This window comes from Orbicella faveolata, unplaced genomic scaffold, assembly GCF_042242905.1.
Source record: "Orbicella faveolata isolate gen_17 unplaced genomic scaffold, um_ofav_v1 contig_36, whole genome shotgun sequence".
In the NCBI taxonomy this organism is placed as follows: Eukaryota; Metazoa; Cnidaria; class Anthozoa; order Scleractinia; family Merulinidae; genus Orbicella; species Orbicella faveolata.
In genome coordinates, this window is record NW_028301565.1 from 5,228,112 (window position 1) to 5,244,936 (window position 16,825).

A 16,825-nucleotide genomic window follows, 5' to 3' on the forward strand; every position below is an offset into this window, starting at 1 on the left:
ATGACTAGATTTTCTACAAATAAACAAAACCGATTTTGAAGGCCTGTTTATATTTATTCATGTTGCCATGGCAATGGCACATACGTCAGCTTAACCATAAAAAAAACAAAGTTTATGTTGTTAACTTGCTTGCTTCCATTTTTGACGACCGAGGGATCAAGGGTTTTAGAGAAAAAGGTGAATCAAACACAGGTATCAAAAACTGTGTTCAGCCACCTTAAAATCTTGGTATAATTAAATTTCTCGTCCAGTGGCCCGAGATAGGTATCAAAATACAGGTATCGAGTACATGAAGTACTTCAGCTTTGCTCTGTCGGCGGTCATACAAATGAATATGATATCGTGATATCGTATGTGAATCTCATCAAAAAGATTGGATAACACAACGTCATAAAGAGCGGTGTGTTTCTGCTTCTTACTAAAGGTATGGGGAGTTCTCTTAACCTGGCTTCATAAAAGGCTTCGGAGTTTTCGAGTCAACAGACGCCATGTCCTCAGGTGAGTCGAGCTTCCTAACTTCCGCTTTAGTTTTATCTTTTAAACGTTTTCTCGATCCGATCTATAATTGTAGTTTGTCAGCACAGTTTCCTGATTCCTGACTTCCTTCGTCGCCCTTCTCGGCTCATTTCAGCGAACGAATCGCTTTAATACTGACTGACCAAAGTGTACAGTCTATATTTTAGGTCATTTCGCTTCCTCCCTCTACTCTTCGAAAGCGCTCATAGCGTTTGTGGCAAAACCCCAGTTTATTTCAATGAAGGTTTTTGATGCAAGCGATAAATTATTAGTGTAAATGAAGTTTATTTTTAACTGTTCTAAACCAGGAAACATCGCATGAAGCCCAAGAAGCTCGAAACATGTACATCTACATTTATTGCGTCTGCAGAAACTGTAAACAGTTATCACGCTTACATAAGAATTATAAGCGTCCGTACTTTATGTTCCGCTACTGAGTCAACGCGCAAATAGTTTTTTTCTATTCTCCTAACCTTATTTAAAACTATGGACCTGAAAAGCACCCTTAAATATCTCGTGTGGTAAAATTATTTTAACTTTTCCATTGTTTTTGAGTATTCGTAATCGTACAACACCGATCGCAGTTGGGGTCGCCATTTTTGCGTTGCGTGACACCAACGACGCTTGTGGCCATTGCCGGTTTTCACTGTCATACCATCAAAAATAAAAGTCGTAACCATTCAATGAATAAGATCAAGAATCTGGAATATGATAGATGATTTAGGTCTGTGCGGTTTTTCATATGCACGTTATTTGGAAAAAAGTATTTTACCCAAATTTGTAGAACTTTGTATCGGGATGTCATGTCATGCAACACAAAGCTTTGAAATTCAAACATGCTCTGTTACTTAACGAAGTATCTTGTCGGGCTGCATCTTGGCTAAACGACAAGTTCTGAGAGTTTTTTTATGTCTTATTCTGGCCTGATCAATTGATGACAATTGATGATGGGAAATCCAATTGGTCAATGGATATCAATCAATGACAATTGGTTAGTTGTTATTGATCGCTATCGGCCAATCTATGACCAATCGATAATCACAAGCTCGAGTTCTCTAATTGCTATCGATTGCTATTATTTAGCAGGATCACTTTCAATGCAATTAGCACTATGGATAATTCTTGAAAGAACATATCAAGGGAATGAAAATACTCTACCAACTGGTGAACTTTTAACAAAGGAGCAAAGTATCCGTTACACCAGTGGGAACATTTTTATTGCAGTCACGGTTTATGTTTTGTAAAGAATTATAGTTTTGAATTTGGTTCTGTTATGAAGATCAGGAAAGTATTGTTGCTGTTGTTCACAAGGGAAATGGCAGCCAAGCATTTGTTACGTTTAATCCCGGGGTTTTAACTTACAACATTGACATAAAGTGGTATTACACATTGGTCATTTCCTGCTGGGTGTTTATTTAACGTGTCAACACCATATGCGTTCAGCATCGACCATCTTTCCTCATTTTACTCTCCTGACCTACCTAAGTTCCCGGCTAAGTTAGAGTAGAAGTAACTAGCGTAGCGCTTATTGTGTTAGTAACTTCTTTGGCAAGTCTAGATACAATATTTATTTTATATACCTGCCCAAAAAATATGGAAGTCAATCAAATCGCTAGTTGATGATAATCGATGGGAATCGATAATAGTCGATGACTGTTGATGGCAACTGATGATAATCGATAACAATCGATGACAGTTTGATGACAGTCGATGACAATCGATGGCAATCGATGATAATACAAAATATTTGTTCTTCGATTGGTCATCAATTTCTGGTGTTGATCAATTAATTGTTATTGATTGTTATCGATTGCTGTTGATTGTTATCGATTATCAGTTTCATCGATTGATCAGGCTGGGGTCTTATGAAACTAAAACCTCAGACGGATTGGTAATTCTTAATTTTGGACTACATGTATGACCGCTTCACAGGAAAGCCGACAATTTCGATATTTAGGTACACACTGGAGGATCAGTAGCTTGTAAAAGCATTTAACAAATATTAAGAGTAACACTTATCAAGGCCTTGATGTATCCAAGATCATCATTAAGATTTTTAGTTCGCTAAATGTGAGTTGAGTTTTGAATATCACGCGATGGTGTATTTCCTGTTTGCCAACAACATGGAATAGAGAAACCTACCATTTTTGGACAAATTTTTCATTTTTAAAAAAGTGCTGTTTAAAATAAACTTAACTGCCTTGTCTCTGTATCCCAGAGGTTTTGACATACCAGTCCTACTGTCTGCATGATTTGCACTGTCTTACTGCAATCTCTTTATTATAGTTCCTCTGTGAATTGAAAGCATTCACGAGGCATTTCCTCAGGGTAAATTAGGCCTGCCAGAGCTGGCAATCTTGATAGTGCAATGCAGTTTAGCCCCATGCACCAGCATGACATGTTATTTTGGGGCCAAACACATTGCTGCTTTCCACCATGCCAATCAAGATCATGCATAGTAGTCTCATCTTGATATCCTTGTGTGACTTCATAGTTCTCTGTTCTCCCACAATGTTGGTCACAAAGTTAACACCTGCTCACCCCCTGGATAATTTACTGATTCTGGTCTCGTATACATGTAAGTCAAGAGTTTTTTGTGTTGTTACATAATACATTGCATTATTGATTTCAGTGGCTCCATTTCTACACATACATGTAATTGTACTGTGCTTTCTTCCCTAGTGTTTTCATCCTATAAACTGAAGTTTATTTTCTGCATTTTATCTGTACTGAGTTTATCCCTGATGTAGAGGATTTTTGTTCGTTTCATTGACGGTTGGAAAAAAAAAAACGCTAAAAAACCCGCAAAAATTGCTTTGATCGGCATAAAATATACTGGTACATTTGATCATTGAATATAACTTTGTTAACTGTCCAGCTAGTGCGCCACATATTGTGGGCCATTGTGGCAGAGTCTATCCCTCGAAGATACATTTCATTTTCTTTTTTATTTATGTTGAAGGTCCACGTTGCAGGTTTGTCTTGCAATAATTATAATAATGATAAACGAGAATTTGAAGGTTAATTCCCTATTTTTGTATGAGATAAACAGTTGAAATGGTGTACTACCATGCTACTTTTTGTTTCTACGCCCTGAATTTTTGGCGGAAAGTTTGCTTTTATTTACGTCGGATCAGATCGGTTTTAAAAATGTAGTAAAGAATCACTTCACTCGTCAAAACTTCAGTTCAATTTGTGGTACATTTTAATTTTCACTGATTTATGTTTGTGACTATAAATAACGTGTGCTTATCAGTAGTACGTTTACATTGCCAATTACAAACTTAACTCTGATTGGATAGTACTGATAACCTCATTCTTGAAGCCAAAACATGTTTCTGAGGAAACGAAACTAATAGTCACTATCGTTGTTAATTTTCAATACGAGTATGCCTATAGCAGTGTACTACAACATCACAGGTATCTTATGTTTGAAGTATGACAAGAGGCAGTGGTGGAGTTAAGCGCCCCCCCCCCCCCCCCCCCTTATATGGGCTATATAGACATGTGCGGCCCCAAAGGGTATGGTTTTTCAGCCGCTTTGGTCATAAATAGGGTATCGATTAAGCCGTTTTGGTCTTAAAAAGGGTCGATAAGGCCATCAACAAGAGCCTTTCAAAAATTATGTTTAGGGTAACTGTGTCAGCCGCAACGGTTATAAATAGGGTATCGCAATTTTGGTCAGGTCATAAATAAGGTAGGGAAAATTGCAGATTTTGGTCATAAATAGGGTAAGGATTTTGGGAAGCGGGCCGCACACCCCCACCAAATTTTTCTGGAAGTACCCCCCGGGAGTTCAGCCTGTCTTCATTTAGCTTACATACAAAACAATTAAGAAACTGGAAGGATAAAGATTATGTCCTTTTTTAACCAACAACTGAAGTAAGTTTATTTTGCTTTTTCGGCTTAAAAAAGAAAAGAAAAAAGAATCCTTGATTGATAGTGACACTCACGACGCCATTTGTATTTCAATTTCAAGACAGTAATAGCGGTTTCGGTTTCTTTCGAGTTCCATAGCTGTGCTGATAAGATATCAACCCGGATAAATCTTCTCTTTCTTTCCTATTGTTTCGACGTTTACGTTTTTATTCGACGTTTCCTAAAGGGGAAACATGTTCGTTTCTTTTAATGGTACCGAGATTCAACACCTTTGGAAAACTCAAACGTTGTTCCTCAAGGTTCAATTTTGGGTCCGATACTCTTCCCTCTTTACGTAAAAGATCTCAATTTATATCCAAATTAGTTCATCTACAGTCGAACCTCCCGTAAGCGCTTACGGGTGGTGGTCGCTTACGAGAGCTAAGACCATATTGGGTCAAAATTTTGCCTCATTAGCATACGGTAATTGCAGAGACTTACCCCATAGTTCAACTGTTTTACTCATGTGAAAAGTCAATTTCGAGAAAAAAATCTGGTACTTCTCATTGAGAAATTTCCGTCTCTTGTACTACCCAACAATGCGATAATGTTACAACACCCTTTGGTATCCAATGTACGCTCTATTAATAATCTGTCAAGTGGTTGCTTACAGGAGGTCCAAAAGCAGTGGGTTTAGATATGATTGAGAGCGGAATTAGTATTGAATTTCGTGAAAAATTGGTGATATGAAATATCATATTAGGCTTTTGAACTCTTTTTAACTCAGTGAATTTTCGTTCATGAACCACTACATTTTTTAAATCTCTGTTTTATCTATATTTTGTTGTGTGGAAAAAGACTTCATTCCCTTAAAATGCCGCATTTTCTCCTGTGTTTCCGCGGTCATAGCGCGGATATCTTTTGTTCCTCAGATTTGTCCAAAAACAGTATCCCTCCTTTGAAGTAAATGATCAAATTCCCTTGTTTCCCAAAACTCCTGGGAGGTTCTCATAGCAGCAAACCCGTATCTTCCTATACGTTACAACACTGAACTATTGTGGTGGTCTCGATATTTTGGTCACACAAAGGAATATCTCAATTGCTAGTCAATGCCTGCCCACCTGTATTGGTCGTAAGGTAAACAGTGGTAATGGCCGGCTCGAAAGCTTTTGCTCCTTTGACTATTACACACTTTTTTTTCTAGTTTCATGTAATTTCGCATTTGTTTGTTTGTTTTTTTTTTGATTTTGTATTTCTTTTAGCTAAAACTATTTTGTGTAAATGGAATAAGGGTCAGAAAAATAAAATGAGCTTGGACTTACAACTTAACAAAACAAACGTTCAACTCTGACTGCAATAACAAAATACGAAAATTACTTTACATACGCCTACATGTGGTTTATCGCCTCGCAATTTGGTTTAACGCATATACTTCTCTTTTTATAGCGTTTTTTTTTCGATAGTCTCTCACTTTAAGCTGTTAAGAACTTCTGAGGCCACGAAAACACGACTGAAGTGGCGCTGAAGTTTTGTGCTTGACCGTTAGGGAACCCAATACTAGTATATGTCCCTTTTTCCCACTGACGTTTACATCTTAGCAAGTAAATATTATCAACAACATTAGCGAGCTAGATAGTAGTGTTATTTACTTCTTTCTTGTAGAAATGGAACTAAGCACTGATGAGCTGTTAGAGAGCATTGGCAGCTTTGGCCGCTACCAAATTCTGCTCAACGTATTTTGCAACCTGGCTTATATGTTCTGGTGGGGCATACCTGTGATGGTCATGGTGTTTATTGCATCGGATCCAGGCTGGAAATGTAAAAATAACGCCACATGTCCCTTTACGGAGACTATAAGACTCGGAGATGATAACTACTCCTACAGATGTGATATTCCCAGAAAAGATTGGGAATTTGGAAATGATTTCACGTCAGTCGTCACCGAGGTAAGGTACATGTACAAACATGGATTTTATTGTGAACTTTGCTAAGTATTTAGTATTCGATTAGAATCAGAAAATTTTGATTTTTGTTTCCACCGTGTCCGAATGGATATCTGACGTGAGAAAGGGCAGTAATAGTCACAAAAATAAAATTGTATAAAATGAAAGTTGGACTTATAATTAAGTTGATCGAGATGTCGGGTCCATGATTGGTCATCATTGACGATAATCTTTTGTAACTGATGCCACACCATAACCAAGACATCAATTGAATAACAGTACTTATTATACATTGAACTCACTATTTCTTTTCTTATTGGCCGAAAGCGTACAGTAAATTTTCGAAATCAGCGCCTGTGACGTCATATCTGCAGATTATACAATAATTATGTCAAGGACACTCAAGGTCACGGGTAATCATGTCAAGTTCGCGCGCTTTGTGTTGCTTGCCGTCATTGAAGAAGCAAAAACATGACTTCCATTTTTTTCGTTCAATGTATAATAAAACAATTATTAGATTCGGTTTTTGTGATATCCAGAATAATCGACGTCTCGGTAAGGGTTATCAGCCTCAGCCTTCGGCTTCGGCCGAAAACCCCTACCTCGACTTTGATTATTCTGGATATCAGTCACAAAAACCTCATCCAATAATTATTTATAAATTGTAGCTTTCGGAAATTTAGTGGCCGAAAGGGACAATTTCTGCTTCCATTACGTCAAGGTCATGAAAAAGAACGATCGAGCAGTGAGCAGTGTACCTGCTGTCCAGGGTTAAGGGTTAGTGTAATGGTGAAACATATTGCAAATCCCTTCTGGACCTTCTGGAAGGAGGCACAGCTGAAATCACACACAAAATAGCTGGGACATTTCTCTACTGTCTCTGTCGCAGTTCTGTTTCTACTCTTTTTATGAAATCTTGCAAAGCAGCTTTTTAGAGGCAAAGAAGATCAGACCCGTCCAGACAAATTTGTCCTTGATTGTGGATGTACAAGCACAGCGGGGGGGGGGGGGGGGGTGGTTTAAACTCGCCACTATCACGATCGTACAGTAAAAATTAACCGTACCAGTGGACTGGATCTCTGGTTCCAGTAACGTGGGATTCCTAACCAACCGTCCACGACCAACATAAACGCATTAATGTTCTATGTTCTTACTACTTCTTCCGCAGTTTGAACTGGTGTGCAAACGTGGTTCATTTGGATTTATCTCAACCTCTGTGATCTTCTTGGGATTTTTTATTGGTAGCATTTTTGTGAGTAGCATATCTGACAAGTTTGGTAGGAAGTACCCGCTGTTCATCTGTGGTTTTCTTTGCTGCGCTTTTAACTTCGCTTCAGCCTTTGCTCCATCGTTCTGGGTGTTTGCCCTCTGTCGTGGTATCACTGGATTCATGATTGGTAAGCAAGCGTATCAAAGCTAAAACCAAAGTAAATACATCTGGTCAGTGAACCTAAGTGAATCAGGCCCCGTTCACACTGTGGTGGAGGAAATTGAAAACGGATGTTTTTTTCTTCGGTTAGGTCTACCGTCCACAATAATCCGTCACGAAAACGGAGCTTTTCGAAAACGCTCTTCAAACCGGAGGAATTTTAAAACGCCGGCTTTTCGTTTTGGTGTGCAGGGAAAACATTTTGGAAACGGAGTTTTTCGAAAACGATGACGTCACGATAATCATGTGATTTCCCTGACCGAGGTTTCCTCAAACACAAATCCAAAATGAGCAGTGATTGTTGCGTTTTTAGTTTCCTACGGCGTAGTGTGGACGGAAAACATTTGATGTGTTTTCAGAGTGAAACCCCCGTTTACACATTCCTTCGGCGTAGTGTGGACGGGGCTTCAGTAAAGCAAACAGATGCGGTCGGCGTCGAGCATGGAAACAAAAGGGCGGGAAAACGTAAGATGCACCATCTGGAAATATCGAGAATCGCTGGCCTAATAATAATAATTTGTCTTCATTATGAAAATTGAAATCAAAACATCACGGTTTGAATTTGGAATAAAAAAAGGCTTAATAGTAAAGGTGTAAAGACATTTAATGCGATTGGTCATTGGACAGTGATGTGCTCGTTAGCTGTTTTTTTTTTTTCACAGATGATAATGACTTGACAGCGTACCGTGCAATTAGCTTTTAAAACCTACCTCAGATCTAATTAACATTATTGATTTATTTATATTGTTGTAGGTGCTTTCAGTATTCCGGTATTCGTGTTAGCAACTGAGTTTTCTGGAATTCGCCATAGAAGCACTTCCGGATCTCTGATTTGGCTCGGTTTTGTGGCGGCCATCGTGAGTTTAGCAGGAATGGCATACTTCATCAGAGATTGGAGAAAATTAACAGTGTTATCTGGAGCTCCAGGGATTTTATTGGTGCCTTGTTGGTTGTGAGTAACCAGAACTTGTTTTTGTTGGGTTTCTTGGCAAACACCTTTGCAAAACGTTTGTTCCTGGGCGTTCATTGTAAATGTGCTGATCTGTTAACAGATAAAACCTTAAGAATTGATTTAAAGGAATAATATGGGCAGAAGATCGGTGTAACTACGTTGCTGAGAAATGAGTCGTAATCCATAGTAACAGAGGTATTAGTTGTCTTTTTTTTTTTTTTTAAAAACTGTATGTTGGGGTGTGTGGAAAGTGAAACACTTAGCTTTTTATAAATATACCAACTTATCAGCAGTCCATCGGAAATAAACTCCCGCTCAGTATTTTGTGAGTTTGCCCTGACATGCAGGATGGTGAGAGACTTTCTTGGAGTGAAGTGTCCTGTCCACTAGTTTGCAAAATTTACTAGTTTATATATTTTATTATCCATGCCGATTGCCGATGTTGTTCTCGTAATTACCGGTTCCTAATTTATTTGTTATTGCCCCGCAGGTCCACCCCAGAGTCTTTTCGATGGTATTTAAAGAAAGGTCGGGTGATCGAAGCTAGGAAAGTGTTATGCAATGTCGCCAAGGTAAATGGCAAAAAGATGCCGGACGTAATACTGAAATTACCCAATGATGAGAAGAAAGAAAGACTTGGGGATTTTCGTGACTTGTTTTCGTCAGCGAAAATGACTCATAAGACGCTTGCTTCCTGGCTTATGTGGTAAGTATGAATGAAATTCTCAGTCTTTTTTATTAGCTTTTACCTTGTAAAACAGACTTACTGTTTCCTCTAGTGTTTTATCAACATTTCATCTACTTAGGATCAAAATTGCCTTTAGAACTTTAGGATCATGTTCGCTTTTTAAGCGTATTATCGTTTGTTCATACATGTACCATGCTTGAAACTAATGACGTCATACATTTCATAAAAGTCCGCAATCTGGATCCGCTATGTTGGAGTTAAATTTTTGTCATAACTTTAATTGGGAAAAAATGTGTTGGGATGTAAAAAGTGATGGTAATTTTACACAGCTGAACGTGATTACTTAGTATTCAAATGGTTTTTATACGGTTACTTCCTTTATGTAAAACTAAACTATTTCTCTCTTTTACAAAACAGGTTCACTGCTTCTTTCATCTCCTGGGGTATATCATTCAGCGCACCATTCCTTGGAGGGAACGTTTACCTCAATATTTCGATTTCTGCTCTTGCCACATTGCCTGCATATCCTATTTCGGCCGGTTTGACACTGAAGTAAGAGACGACGTTCTCTTTATTTTAATTCATGTGATATTACTCTGGGAATTGCTACCCTTCATAGACGTTATTAAGTACAAAAGAGATTGAAAAGGCGTGCTAAGGAGAAGCCATAGGAGAGGGAAAAGGGAAGACCGCATTTCCTCTTTCGTTCTTCCCGTCATCCAACACGCGTTTTATGTTCCCTAAGGCGATGCTAAAGAAGCCTGTACGGAGGAAAGAGCTGGGCGATTTTAATTAATTTGGTCCTGGGTTCGAATTGCGTCCTACTTTACCGTCTCAATGTAAAACGTCGCAAACTGTCCCAACCGATTGTGGCCATTCATACCTCGGTGAGGCAGTACGATTGCAAGTGTAGAATGGGTTTATTGTCTTTATAGTTGATAAGCTGTTGCTATTGAAACAAGAAACTGATTGCAAGTGTTCGTTTTAAAGTTCTAAACCCCAAGAATTACGTAATACTATGAAACAAAGCTAGGGAGGCGCGGTGACTTCATGGCAAGTGCGCTCGACTCCGGATCGAGCGGTCCGGGTTCGAACCCTGGCCAGGGACATTGTGTTGTGTTCTTCGGCAAGACACTTTACTCTCAGTGTCTCTCTCCACCCAGGTGTATAAATGTGTACTGGTGGATTTAATGCTGGGGGTAACCCTGCGATGGACTAGCATCCCATCCGGGGGGGGGGGGGGGGGAGAAGAAATACTCCTAGTCGCTTCATGCTACAGAAACCGGGATAAGCTCCAGCCTGATGATCCACTTGGCTCGCATGCAGACTTTACCTTACGAAACTAGCTTAGCCAGTATGAGTATATTTAACATAACGTTTTCTCTTGTTGATTTGAACAGGATTGGTCGAAGAAAAATGGTGTCGGCGTCGTTTCTTGGGGGCGCTGTGGGAACTGTTGGTGCGCTTCTTCTGTCAGATCTGGCTGAGAATGACAAAGGTACAGAGTCGTTCAAAGGGATAGTCTTTGTTTGCTTATGAACCACTCGTAGATGTGAATGTGTCCAGAGGAAATCCTTCGTAAAAATAGTATGATGTTCGATACTATATTCTTTGACATCTTATGTCAAATTTGGGCAATAGTCATTGTCCTTCAACAAATTATGGTCTATGATTAGTAAAATGCATGGGGTTGATACGAAAGCGAGAAGGTACTTTATGCGAACATACAAACGTAATTCTTGGGCGAAATTTCACTTCCTTTATTCTGGAGACTGATCGCGAAATTTTCATAGGAGTGCTGGAATGGCGTGCTGGAATGGCGTGCTGGAATGGCGTGCTGGAATGACGTGCTGGAATGGCGTGCTGGAATGGACTCCTTTTCGAGTGGAGTGGGCTCAATCCCAGTCTGCAGTCAGCGTTGTTTTCTTGGGCAAGATAGCGCCTCTCCTTATCTGGACTTATGAATTAAATGCTTGGGGTGGATTAGCGTCCTATCCGGGGAAGGGGAGATACTCCTAGTCTCTTAATGATGTGAAAATCGGGAGAAGCCCTAACAAGATGGACACTCAGCTGTAACCCGAAGTATTGATAAGCCTGAAAAGAAACTCAGAGAAAAATTCACTGTAAAATTTTGAGTCAGTGAACGAATTATGCAAGAAGATCTGATTTCTAATTTGTGCAATTTTCACTGGTTTGATTTAACAGGTTACTTGGCTGCAAAAATCTTCATGTATATGTTCGTGGCTAAGTTAAGTGGAGATATTGCCTTTACATTGGTGTACATTTACTCTGCAGAACTGTTTCCAACAACAGTAAGGTAAGTAATGAATAATACGTGCTTTCTACCACTAAAATGAGCGGAAAATTCTAGCAATACAATTTTTCTGAAAACATATGAAAGCATACTCTTGAGGCTTGATTCAACGAGGCTTGTGTGTGTGTGTGTGTGTGTGTCTGTCTGTCTACCTGCTTGCCTACCTGCCTGTCTGTCTGTCTGTCTGTCTGTCTGTCTCTCCGTCCGTCCTTCCGTCCTTCCGTCCGTTTGTCCGTCTTTCAGTCTGTTTGTTCGTCCATCGGATAGAAGATAGTTAGGTGAGCCGATCGGTCGGTCAGTCAGTCAGTCACTCGATCAATCAATTTGTTTCTTTCACTCAGAACTGTTGCGATGGGGACATCAAGTGCGGCTGCCCGAACTAGTGCATTTGCTTCTGTCTATGCCCCTCTCTTGGTAAGCGAATTTTTGCATCACAGTCTATTATATCATTATTGTATGATATAAGTATATCATTTACTCCTTCCTTCTTTCGTTTCTTCTTGAATAATTGATCGTCCGGTTAATGGCCAATTCCGTCGATGACATGTGTCTGCAGGGAATCATGGTAGTTGTATTCATCATGTACCATGATTCCCTGCAAGCGCGTCTCATAGTGGGAATTGACCATTGTTGATTTTATGCAGCAATATTATTAAGCGAACTACGTGATAGGTGATTTATTCAATTATTTTCACTTGTTTCCATTCTGTGTACAGCTCACTGTTAATCGTTACCTGCCATTTGGGATTATGGGCGGCTTATCGCTAGTTACAGCGATTGTGTGCATGACATTACCAGAAACTCGCAACGAGCCCACGATAGAAGATTTGCATCCAGGAGATGGAACTGAAAATGACGACGAAAATGGAGATGAATATTCCGCTCTTGTTAATGAAACGAGAAATTCAAACGCGTAAGCCTCGGTCTGTACGTTTTTTGACCCGCTTACCAAATATTGAAGACCAAAAATTTTTTACTGTTTTTTATTTCAATTTGTCATACAATAAACCTAACTTTTTTTACTTAACGTTACAGTGTCCAAGATCGATTTGTTGTACCATAGTTGACAGGTGAATGGCTATGAAGCCCAGCAATGTTCTTTGCTTTATTTTTTGTTTTCTTGTTTGGTCTTGAACGTGCAATAAACAAAATAGGTGTTCACTTCTGTCTTAGCAGCTCAGCAATAGAAAAGTTGCAGTTACGTAACTCACGCACGGTGTAAGAGCGCTAAGACTGTGTACGGTTGTAGACCTTCCAACGTAAATCTTGGCATTGTGTTTTCTATGTAAAGTTTAGCTTCATAGCTATTCCCCTTTGTAGCTATGGTTGCTCCGGTTAGAATAAACTTCTAGGTACATGGGATGTACCCGACATCCCATGACCCAAGTCAAACTCTTCTCTTTGCCACTTGCCAGAGTCCTCGTTCTTGGTGCTGACCAAAAGAAAAGCGGTCTCTGGGACGAGATTGGAATTTTCTTGTCTCAGTTTTTGATTTCGTCCAGAGCGCGCGTTCGGTCACCGCTGACAAAAAACGCGCCGGCTCTGGGGACGAGATTGGCTATAAATAGCTTCGTGAATGTACAAAGCGCGACTAAAACTCTTTCTTCTCCTTACTTTTCTATGAACCGAACTAAAACTTAATTAAAGAAATCTAGAGAGTTACTACATACCCTCACGTCAAGTATTCTAAAACAAAACACTTAATATTAAAAAACAACGAAGCGAAAAGGGACTACGGTCTTAGTTCGACGAACTTTGTCATCGGTCGTTATTGTCAGGGTCTCCACTCGACCTGCTCGCCATCTTCCAGGCGTGCAGCACCTTTGACATGTCCCGGGCCGCTTGAAAAACAAAAGGCAACGAATGGTTCATGACTGCGTGTTAGGGTTACAGACCTAACACTTAGTTTACAGACGTCGATGCTTTTTTAAGCCCATATGCCTTGCTTGATGGAAAAATCACGATCAATACTTGGAACTGACTCGAAAAAGAACTTTTCTACTTCGAGGAATATTATCTTCATGCAGTCATTGCCAGTTTGCCATCAGCTTGCGCTGTCAATCAGCATGACCTGGAAAAGTCGAGATCTAAAAGACATTTTCACTCGTAGAAAGATTAAGGCGAAATCCGATTGCAAACCGAGCATTTTCAGTTTTTAATGGGCAAAGACCTTGTACCAGAATAACTTTCAGTATAGTACAGTCCATTTTGCATTTTCTAAAAGCTAAAGATATAAGCAGCTGCCTGAAATAACACCAAAAACAATTTTTCATGGGAACTCGAGAAAATAAATTTCAAAGTTCAGAGGAATTGCGCAGACACAGGTTAAATTTCATCATCGGTTTCATTTCACCAGTACTTTCAAGTGTTTCATAGTATGAACTTCAAAATTTGTTTTTGACATTTGGTGTTGCTAGAAATGATTTCTTTTGAGAAGATATTGAAAGCTGTCGCACAGAAGTTTGCGATACAATGTAAATAACCTCGGTACAACGTTTTTGTACCAGAACTTGTGATGGGTCCTTCTTAATACACTTGAGAAGTCCACTTTTGTCACAAAGTACTGTGATAGAGGGTGCTACTGAAGCTGAAAAAAGTGAACACGTATAACATATTACACGTGCACAAGGTTATCAGGTGATGAAAAGTCTTTTCAAATTCTGTCGTCGTGAGATTGAAAAATCGCAGAAAACTGGATACAATTAGCAGCCCCTGCAGCAATTCGCCTTATGGGTTATCTTTGTGTGCTATGTGAGCATTTCGCCAACCAACGAAGGTACGTACGCAGACATAATTTGACCCAAAATGCAGAAAGCATCCTTACACGTTTCTCGGCATGTGATCAACATTTCAAAAGTCATTGGCATGTTAATAAGCGTATAAGGCCCGGGTCAAACGCCGTACTTCACATGAGCCGAATCCAATTCAACCAATTAGGCTCATGTGAAGTTCGGCGTTTGACCCAATTAAGTTCGACTGATTTTATTTGGAGCGGCTGAGGCGTTCTTCACGCCTGGCCAGCCGTGAATAACGCCTGAAGACCGACTTTGGATCAAACGCCGATCTTCATATGAGGTCCAAAGGCGCCATTTTGACTTTACCTTGAAAAACCACTGACCAACAAGACCGCTTTTGTTATTTATTTGGTGTAGCAGTTCGGTTGGACTGAATTAAGTTCGACGTTTAACTCAAACAGGCGTTCTTTTAATTATTTGAGTCGACCCATACTGTCATTAGGTTCGGCTCATGTGTAGTACGGCGTTTGACCTTGGCGAGTTTTCAATGTTTCTGATATTTCGCTCACATGAGCAACAGGTGTCATATGATCTTCTCTTATAACTTAACACTCTCATCTGAGTCTCACGATACATGGAAGTGGTGTGTATTTGTAAACTTAACCAAGCATCGGACTTCAGAACCGTTTTTTTAGAGATCGATTGTTTTGTTCCGGTTGTGCTACACTCTCTAACAAGTCAACAGCGCACTGTCCCCGTCAGGTGAGCCATGTTTTAACTTACACTAGAATTTTATTTACAGAAACGTTTTTCAGGTTGTAAACTCACACAATCGGTCTCGCACAATCGCCATTTTTTTTGCCGCTTCTTTTGCCTGCTTCTAACGTCTGGAGCACGCCTGTGAACGGCTTTACACTCCGGGGGAGACTTAATGTAAATCTTTGGGTCGGGTATGCCACTGGGACCATAAAACCCTTACCCTATACTAGACCATGATCAGCTTGATTTTGCAACCCTATTCTAGACTAGGCACTACAACCCCCTACCCTATCCCAGACTAGCTATTCTCAATGCAGAAACTTTATCACTAACTTAGTCCAATACATGCTCTAACTAAACCAATGTCATACAAAGTCACTTCTGAGTTTCAGTTTCTATTATAGAACCCTGCTCTACACTAAATTATTCATACAATGACCACTTTTCCGGTAAATTATACTCCAATCTTGACCAAAACTGTCTGATTTGTATACTCTGAATACTAAACTGCCTGAAAATCACACCCTTCACAGCGGCACATACCCATATAGCTTATATATAGGGGTACCCCTCCCCCCAGGGCTTTATTTATTGAATGATAGGTACCGAAGTCAACGCCTTAATTATTTTCAAGGTTATTGTCCTTCTCGATCCCTTTATGAATTTTTATAGCGTTGGCTGGCACGAAACAGGATGACTTTTACAGTTTCTTACACGTTTGGCAAGAATTTTCCATAAAAAAGAATCAACGTGCCAAAAATAGTTCGGATTATAGCCTGCATTTTCTCGTAGTACTCAGGTTACGTAACAGGCGAAATACAAGGATTTGTATGGGAGAAACGGTTATCTGCCTTAGAAATACGAGGGAGTCAGAAAATAAAGAGAAACCTACCTCACTTCAGGTGTGTGTTTCCTTGTTTCACGTGATGTTTCTGGGTGGATTTATAACAATTTAGGTGGGTTTGAGGTTAAAGGCTTTTGTTGATTGTGCTCGTAAGACTGGCATATAATGCTCTTAGCACTGCTTAAAATTTTTGCAAATTATGCTCGTTTCTCTAAATGACGCCCTTGCATCAAAATTATGCTACTTGGCTTTTAAGCAAAATAAAGGCAGAACAGGGCGAATAAAGATGAAACAAGGAATAACGCCGTGTAGAAAATTTTAGGTTCATTGCTCTAGGACAAAGCAGTCGGTACAATAGTTACTGAAGGTAACGCAAGCACAATGTAAAGCATTTGAACGATCTGAGTGCAAATTTCACGTACAAAATGCTATCCAGCGTCACGAATGTAACCGTTCACTAGAAAAGAACAATTTAGGCCGTATTCTATTGGGATCAACCGTTTCTGGTTGGTTGAGTTTGTTGGACGTTTTCGTGTTTTATTGGGGAAAAACTGTTTTCAGTTGGTTTGGTTGATCAACTTCTGCAACGTTTTCAACCGGTCTAAAACCAGGTTGAACCGGTTGGAAAAGATTTTGCGTGATTATGTTCCGTGATTGAAGCTCACGTAAGGAGTTACCGCGTGTCAACCGAAAGTGTTCTGTTGAGAAACGTCAACCGTATCATTCCAAATTGTTTGCGGTTGAAATGGTTGATCTCAATAGAACACGACCTTAGTTATGAAACTGG

At 39.7% G+C, this 16,825-nt stretch overlaps 1 protein-coding gene across 4 annotated transcripts; it reads left to right on the forward strand.

Annotated features, from left to right (window-relative positions):
- The first annotated feature begins 104 nt into the window (after nucleotides 1-104).
- On the forward strand, nucleotides 105-12,727 carry LOC110050773 (solute carrier family 22 member 15-like). 4 transcript variants are annotated; one of them, XM_089275462.1, is made up of 12 exons: nucleotides 135-177; nucleotides 425-498; nucleotides 3,011-3,094; nucleotides 6,037-6,320; nucleotides 7,486-7,714; nucleotides 8,500-8,698; nucleotides 9,189-9,404; nucleotides 9,804-9,938; nucleotides 10,787-10,884; nucleotides 11,592-11,703; nucleotides 12,042-12,114; nucleotides 12,417-12,727. In XM_089275462.1, exons 4-12 carry the CDS (start codon nucleotides 6,039-6,041, stop codon nucleotides 12,615-12,617), a joined length of 1,545 nt encoding a protein of 514 aa, XP_089131588.1. In that variant the 5' UTR covers nucleotides 135-177; nucleotides 425-498; nucleotides 3,011-3,094; nucleotides 6,037-6,038; the 3' UTR covers nucleotides 12,618-12,727. The 4 variants fall into 4 exon arrangements, with proteins under 4 accessions (XP_020612394.2, XP_020612395.2, XP_089131588.1 ...); XM_020756735.2 differs by lacking the exon at nucleotides 3,011-3,094 and having other exon boundaries at nucleotides 105-278; XM_020756736.2 differs by lacking the exon at nucleotides 3,011-3,094 and having other exon boundaries at nucleotides 117-192.
- Nucleotides 12,728-16,825: the final 4,098 nt, after the last annotated feature.

What these genes read in the sequence shown, in the direction of transcription:
- LOC110050773 (XM_020756735.2), top strand. An exon ending in TATCACTGGATTCATGATTG is followed by an intron (nt 7,715 to 8,499) that starts GTAAGCAAGCGT and finishes ATATTGTTGTAG; the next exon opens with GTGCTTTCAGTATTCCGGTA. An exon ending in TCTGGCTGAGAATGACAAAG is followed by an intron (nt 10,885 to 11,591) that starts GTACAGAGTCGT and finishes TTGATTTAACAG; the next exon opens with GTTACTTGGCTGCAAAAATC.